At 52.3% G+C, this 7,703-nt stretch overlaps 1 protein-coding gene across 2 annotated transcripts in view; it reads right to left on the bottom strand.

The window, feature by feature from the left end:
- Nucleotides 1–1,121: 1,121 nt before the first annotated feature.
- NEURL1B (neuralized E3 ubiquitin protein ligase 1B) overlaps nt 1,122–7,703 on the bottom strand; it is a 29,534-nt gene continuing 22,952 nt past the window's right edge. The window contains exons 3-4 of one of the 2 annotated variants that reach the window (XM_015585326.2): nt 6,003–6,128; nt 1,122–5,629 (exon numbers count right to left, since the gene is read on the bottom strand). In XM_015585326.2, coding sequence (XP_015440812.1) covers nt 5,385–5,629; nt 6,003–6,128 — 371 coding nt within the window. In that variant the 3' untranslated portion in view covers nt 1,122–5,384. The remainder of the gene's footprint in view (nt 5,630–6,002; nt 6,129–7,703) is intronic. The other variant, XM_015585327.2, reaches the window with a different exon arrangement.

The raw sequence follows: 7,703 nt of genomic DNA, 5'->3' as shown, positions 1-7,703 counted from the left end.
ACCTGTATCACGGTTTAACCTTTCTTACAGAGATGCTTGTTGTTTTGCCAACCCAGTGTTCCCGCGTTGCTCCAACTTCTCCCGCGGGCTGCGATTCTCCGCTTTCAGTTCTATTGGGGAAGCTACTCAGGGGAGCCGAGCACGTGTCCTGGCCCTGGCCAATCAGAGGCCCCTATCTCTCTGGCTTCCGTGATTGGGTCAGGGCAGGGCACGTGATCTCGGTTGGTCCAGGCAGGGATGCTGAAAGGCAGGATGGAGCATGGACACGTGAGGTTGGATGCCTTGAGAACCTGCCTGGGAACGGGGCTGAAACAAAGGATGGCAGAATGAGAGGAGGAGAGACCAAGTCCTGTAGCTGCGTTTCAGATTCTGGACCCAGTTGCACCAGAAGTGGGTTCTGCTATTGGACTTCTCAGTTACTTGAGCTTTTTAATTCTCTCAAGCCAGTGCTCGTTGGTTTTTGTCACTGGTGACCAAGAGTTCTGGAAAGAACAACCTTGCTGTTGGACATTAATGTTAGATTATAGTGTTTTTTTTTCTTTTTTCTTTTTACCATTATAAATAGTGCTGCAATGCTCTATCTTTATATAGAGAGCTTATCTTTTGATTCGAATTATTTCCTTGAGATATTTTCGCAGGACTTACTTGGCAAAAGGATCAAACATTGTCAGGGCTCTATAGACATTCTGCAAATTGTTTCTCCAAGGTTGGCAATGATTTGTCTCCCTCACCTCCATTCCCTAATAGTGCGTACAACCGTGATTTAAAAAAATGACCTCCGAAAAGACTTTTTTAACAAGCCAAAGTTGTATTTGTTTTTAAACAGGAAAATCATGTTAATATAAAACAGATAGAAACCGACAAAAAAAAAAATCAAAACACACAACACACAAAAGCACAACACACAGGACCAGTGCAAACCCTTCCCAACCCACTTGCCCCGAGTTTTTAAATTTTATTATAGATCCCCAAAGATTAGACTGTATTGGAGAAGTCACAGTATTGAATCAGAAAAATAAGAAGAGTAAGAGTCATTTTTTAAAAGGACTGTACACAGGTAGTGGGGGGTGGGGTGGAGGACGGACACTTCACTCCAACAGCAAACACATAATGCAGAAGGATTTCAGTGATTATCACAGATTTATAGAACACTACAATATATCCCCTGCCCACTTTTGAAAGTTGCTTTTAAAAGGGATAAAAAGTGCACAGACACTTTCATAAGGCACAGACAGATTGTTGCACAAGTCATTTCATCAGGGACTTAGAAAAGACAGTGAGACAATTAAATACCGAGAAATGCCAGGTGGCCACGTGTTCCTGAGCCGGTGTCCCTCTGCCGGAACTGGGGCAGAGATGGGATCTAGCAGTGGGAGGTTTCTGCCTCTTGGTCTGACTTTGCACGATCCCCTTCTTAACTGGCATGCATCGGGGATTCTCCAGGGACTTGGGAATTGATTTCCAGCCACCAGTCCCAAGGCCTGAAAGTAGCAGATAGCCATCTCCCCACGTCTCCCTGGCAAGACCTGAGGGTGGTCATTGACCGGTGGGGACTTTGGCTTTTCTGCTCAAGGCTGTTTGGCAGCAGCTCACCGACTACAGGTCCCTGACATTTCTAATGTGGAGGAGGCCTTTTGGAGCACACAAGAGGCTCTGGGTCTGGAAAGCAGTCATTGGGCACTCGCTGAGACAGACCTCCGAGGCAGGAGAATGGCAGAGAAAGCCCAGTGGGTTCTGCCCCTAATGTCTCATTACCCTCTTGATGTCTCTCCCTCTGACGTCAGATCTAGGGCATTGTCCTCATAGCTCCATCCTTCCAGCATCTCACACCTAGCAGGCACTCAGCAGATGTGTTTGTTGAATGACTTTGTGTGCATGTGTTTTATCAAACCCCTGAACACTCATAACCTGATTTCTGATTTATTTAGCAAACCTTTAATGAGTACCTACTATGTGCTAGCACAGAACCCGACACTAGAGGGATCAAATAAAAGTTTACAAATCTGTCCATCTCCTACTCTGGACCACAAGCTCCCTGTGGGATTTGTCTTCAGTCCCAGTCCCCAGTCCTGTGTCCAGAACACAGGCCGTGCTGAGCAGTGGGTGATGCTGCAGTTATGGGAGCGGCTGCCCCGAGTAGCTAAATCCCAGGAGATTCCCAGTTCTGGGAGCGGACTGGAAAAAAGGAGCTCGTTTTGATCTGTAAACAGCCCAACTGTCCTGGTGATTCAAAATGAACAGGCATAAGCCCACAACTCAGGGGCATCTTCTGGTCTCCCACCCAGCCCTGGGGGCCCTGCTTGAGGGGTGGTGTTCAGGGGGCCCAGGAAGGTGGTAGGATGAGGCCTTTGGACCCTCCCCAAAGCTGTCTCATGTGGGTGACCCTGGGGACCAGGAGGAGGCCCTGGGGTTCAGCTCCACTGGGACAAGGTAGGATTGAAAGGAAGGACACTTGTCCTTCCGGGCTGTGGGTGGCACAGGGGCCGCAGCCTGGGGCTGGGACCCTCCACACAGACACGAGTGCCCAGGCTCTCTGAGGTGCTGCTATATGACTTTCAAGGAAGAAAACTCGGCGGTCTTAAGCTTTCTGGGCCAAGCAGCGGAAAGCATGGGGCTTGGTGCCAGACACTCCCGGATTGGAATCCCAACCCTGCTACCTGCTGTGATTGTACATCACTTCACTACTGGGACCTCAGTTCTCTTACCTGACAAATGGGAATAATACCGTATTTCATCCACTCTAAGTAACATTTTTCCCCGCCACTTTTCAATATCTCTGATTGGAATTAATTGTATAGCTGTGGCATCCTACAGTTAAAATTGGCAGCGTTTTTTCCTTAACGGTACATAATACGGTGTGTTTTTTATCAGTGGTGTCTTAGACATGCCTCCACATGGTGATAAGTGCTTCACAGGATCTGTGTGGAGGCCCACCGCCCCCTCAGAGTGGTCCCCTTGCCTTTCTCCTGCCTGTCTCAAGACAACGTAGAGGGCCATGCGGGCAGCCCCTCTGCAGCATTGAATAAATCAGTGACAGCATCAGGAAATGTCTGCGTTTTAGAAGATAAACACCCCCTAAATTCTCCTTGGACACAAGGAGGCTATTTATAGCAGCTGCAGAACAAGTCGGACAGGCCACCAGCTCCAGGTAATGGGTCGCCAGGAGCATAGCCTGGTCCACCGTGGGTCCAGGCCCCCGGTCTCTGGTTTCTTGGTGGTGTCTGCCCAAGAACCCTGGCTGGAAACCAAGGGGGCAGTCAGGAAGGGCAAGTGGCAGACGAGAGGAGCTGGCTCCCCCAGGCCACTGGGACCACCAGAGCTTGTGACTGTGGCTCAGGCCAGTCAGGGGGACTGTTCTCTGGAGAACCACAGTCCGGGAGAGAGGGGAGGGTGATGAATCCTCTCACACAGGGCCCAGGCCTACACCCAGCACATGGGGGGAATGAACAAATTTAGTGGGGAACCGAGTGCTGCTTAGATTCTCAAACTCTTATCTTGGCAAATGCTGTGGTTCCAGCAGCTCCCCCAAAGATTCTGCTGTAAAATTAAAATGTAGGCGTGTTTCCCAAACCCACTAGAGCAGGAGAATCTATCAGGGGTTCTTGTAGGGGCAAGAGTAGCATTTTTGCAGTTGAGATCAGAAAACGGGCCACTTCTAGACTGAGAAGCAGCAGGTGGCCTAAGAGCTGGAGCATCACAAAGGCACCACCAAACGGTCTTGTGGGACTTGATCTGACGAGGGCCCAGCCCAGCCGGGTTCTGGGCTCCTAGACACCCGGCAAACATCCGTCATGTGAATTCAGAAACTCTGAATGTTCTCCTTTGCCTGCCTCCATCAACAGATAAATGGATTCAGATTATCATAAAAAACAATACCTGCTCTTTGCAAGGTGTCTCAGGCCTTTCAGAATGTCGTGCTGGTCCACCCAGGAGCCCTGGAGTGGGCAGGTACAAGGCTTTCTCTTGGATAGACGGGGAACTGAAAAACAGAGGCGCCCAGGGATTCCCCTAAAGGCACAGCACGAGACAGGGAAGATGCGGGGCCCAGCACTGGGGACAAGAAGGGAGAAGCAGGCCTGGGCCAGCCCATCAGCCCAGGTGGGGTCTGCGAACCTGCAGAGAGGGGCCCAGGCAGGGCAGCGGCAGGGCCAGGGTCCCAGGAAATGCCTCGCAAATAGCCCTGGGAAGGGGGACAGTCCCAACGTCAGCATTTTCGGTTAATGTCTCAGTTATTAGTTGACATCCCAATGATCAATTAACATCTTAGTAATCAGCAGGGGAAGATAGGCTGAGAATCGGAACAAAGACCAGTTAGTTGCAAAGCCCTGTTCCCCCGCACTTTGCCAGCAGGTCGCCCTGGTGATGCCTGCGGGCCAGGGGTTACAACAGGAAGTGTGGGGAGTTGTCTGGGTCCTGCAACGAGTGGCCTTTCCAATTCCAGGTGAGTCACCAGCCTCTAGGCTTCTTTCCCTTCCCTAGGAAAAGAGAACCTGTTGCTTGTCTTCTCCTTGGACATGGTGGGGCGGTAGGTACAGACTAAAAGGATCTAGGGACAGTCAAGTGCAGTGTGCTTATAATTAGGCTGTCTGGGGGTAGAGGGGTGAAAAGGCTTCTGGGGGCGACACCGCCCAGAGCTCTCTGCTGGCTGCAGCACCCATCAAAACGCTCCGGGAAGGAGTTAGAAACCAAAGGAGCAAATTGTTCTTTTACGTTCTCCGCCCACCTTCCCCCCAAGGAGTTGCTGCTTTGGAGCTGTAAACAATGAGCTATTTTTTCTTCCTCCTAGAAAATGTGACTGTCGCTTTTCTATACCATCCCAGGGAGTTCTGTTTAGGTGCAGGCTTAATACATTCAAAACCAGCTGACGTCACAACCCCAGAAAGTGAACAATTTCTAGTCAAGCTAAGGTCTGGGCTCCAGATGGCACATTCCTTAGTGTTAAATAACGTCTTAGAGCCAGGAGCCCCGGATAAACACCTGCGCGTTCTCTCTCATTCTTGCACATGCCCTCTCCCTTCTCTGTCTCTTTCTCTCACACACAAACAGTTCGGCACCCACCTCCCCCCAGCAAAAATCATTGCACAGAGGGCACTGTTCTCCAGCCGAGAAGTCGCCGAGGGATGGGTGGTCTGCCAGGCGGCTCCTGAGCTTGCTCTTGGGACGGCCTTTTGGGGGCAAAGCACTTTTGAGCTAAGATAACCCTTGCCTGGGCTCGGCACCCCGGGGGCCTCATCTCCATGCCTATCACGCCTTGCCCACCACTGCAGAGTGGCAGACGAGATGGCCGCTGCCCTTGGACTGCCAGGCAGCCATGGTGGTTGCCCAGTCCGGGGGTGCTTCAGAAAAGTGACCTTGTTCCAGCCAAGGCCCGTCATCAGGCCAGGCTATGGTCTATAGATCTTAATGACATCTTTGATGGGCCGCCGGCAGATGGGGCAGCAGGCCCGGGCCTGCCTCTTGAGCCGCAGGCCACAGCTGTGGCACAGGCACATATGTCCACACGTGTAGATGACTGTGTCCACTTCGCCATCGAAGCACACCGTGCACTCGCCATTCTTGCTGCCCGCTGGCTCTGGTGGGGAGAACATGGGAGACACCGGGGGGCTCAGCGGGGAGCTGGGGGCCGTCACTGCAGAGAGGGAGAACAGGACAGACCTGAATAATGTGGTCCTCAGGTGTGCTCTACTGGGGCAACCCCGAGAAGACAGCGTCTGTGGTGGAACCATGGGGGACAATCGTGGGAGACGCCAATTTTGGATTTTCTCCTGGGCCCTGCCCCTTTTCCTACTCTCCTATCCCAACTGTCAAGCCCCATTTTCACCCTGTGGGATGCCGTGTCTGGATGTTTCTCCTCCCTCCAGTTGAAAGCACAGCTGAGGAAGAAGAAGGTGCAGGGGGAAAGCCGGCCACCCTGCTGCGCCCCAGGAAGGTGCTGACACAGCCAAAGGAGCCAGGCCGGCCGCCGGCCCCTTCCTCCACCCCCGCCCTGAGTGTTTCCTTACCCAGGGATGACTCGGATGCCGAGGACGACTGGTTGACACTGAAGGCCATGTCAGAATCGCTATCGTCCTGGGAGCCGCTCAGGGACCCTGATGGAGATGTGGTTGCAGGGCTGGATTGCAGGGTGCCTGAGACCAAAGAGACTCCATGAGGGACAGTGGCAGCTGGTCCCTGGCTCTCTGCCGCTTCGCACCTCAGCCTCCCTGTCTGCCTAATGGGAGGACAAGAGCTATCTGGCAGGGTTCTGCTAAGGGCTGATGGAATCGTATGGGTGTGGTGAGCTCCGTCCTTTGCCCACGCAGCCTCCTTTCCTATTTATTTCAGAAACAATACTGGGATTTGGTTTTGGGGGGCATTACTTCACCCTTACTCACATGATCCAAGCCAGGCCAAGAGCTTCCACCCCTTTGGTCTCCATGGCGATTCAGGAAAGGCCATGTAAGCGGATGAAGGCCAAAGAGGTGTGTACTAGAACTTACACTCCAACTTGGGAAAGAAGGGGTTCGTTCCATTGGGAGGTAAGCCTGGCACTGTAGGGCTTGCCTGAGAAGCCAAAACAGAGGAAAGTGAACTCTGAGATAGAAAGACAGATGAGATCCTGATGACATTCTTTCAACACCTAGCCAGACAAGTCACTGTTGTTACTATCACTACTTATTGAATATGCTGTAGGCCAGTGGCCCTCAATCTTTTTGGCACTAGGGACCGGTGCTCCTATGAGAATCTAACGCCTGATGATCTGAGGGGGAGCTGAGGCGGCGATGCCGGTGCTGGGGAGCAGCTGCAAATACAGATGAAGCTTCGCTTCCTCACCCGCCGCTCACCTCCTGCTGTGCGGGCCAGTTCCTAACAGGCCATGGACCAGAACCGGTCCATGGCCCGGGGGGGTGGAGACCCCTGCTGTAGGTGGAAGGCACCTGCTGAGAGCGTTATATGTACCTCGTCATTTCATCCTCACAACCTCAGGATGCAGGTAATTACTCCCTTTCTACACAGAAGGAAACTGAGGCTCAGAGAGGCTCTGCGATTTGCCCAAAGTCTTCACGGCTGACCAGCTATGTGACTGACTGGCTATGTGACTGGCCCAGTCATTTAATCTCTCTGTGCTTCAATTTCCTTACCTGTAGATGAGACGGATACCTGTTTCATATGGTCACCGGGAGGACAAAATGGAATGAGGTAACATGTGACATGTTCATCGTTTCTGTTATCATTTGGATTTTACTTCTTGAACCATGAAAATGGAGCTGTGCTCCCTGGTGCCCTTCCCTGACCACTGCCCCAACTCCGTAGGGCGGGAGAGGAGCCCTCTGCCACGGCAAACATCGCACCGGTCAGCTCTCCCTTTGGGACATCTGTGTCCTGTCCTCTGCCTTGGCCCATCCTGGGGCCCAGGACCTGGCCCACAACTCGTGGGTGCTCTCTGATAATATGTGACATAAATGAAGGAAAGAATCAGCTCAAAATAGGGGGCTTCAAGCCTCCAATCTATTTTCTGTGGACCGCGTTATTACTTCCTCTTTTAAGTGTAGATGAATTTTTCTTACACTTAATATGCATAACACATGTAAAAGATAATAAACCACCCCTACTGAATCGGAAGGTCTGGGCGGAGGCGGGCGGTTCTCCCGCGGGTCGGGATCCCAGCGCGGCCCGCAACCCAGCGCGGCCCGCATCCCAGCGCGGCCCGCATCCCAGCGCGG

This window comes from Pteropus alecto, unplaced genomic scaffold (assembly GCF_000325575.1).
Source record: "Pteropus alecto unplaced genomic scaffold, ASM32557v1 scaffold40, whole genome shotgun sequence".
Lineage (NCBI taxonomy): Eukaryota > Metazoa > Chordata > Mammalia > Chiroptera > Pteropodidae > Pteropus > Pteropus alecto.
The sequence above is the reverse complement of the archived record's forward strand: the minus strand, read 5'-3'. Positions and strand labels throughout refer to the sequence as shown.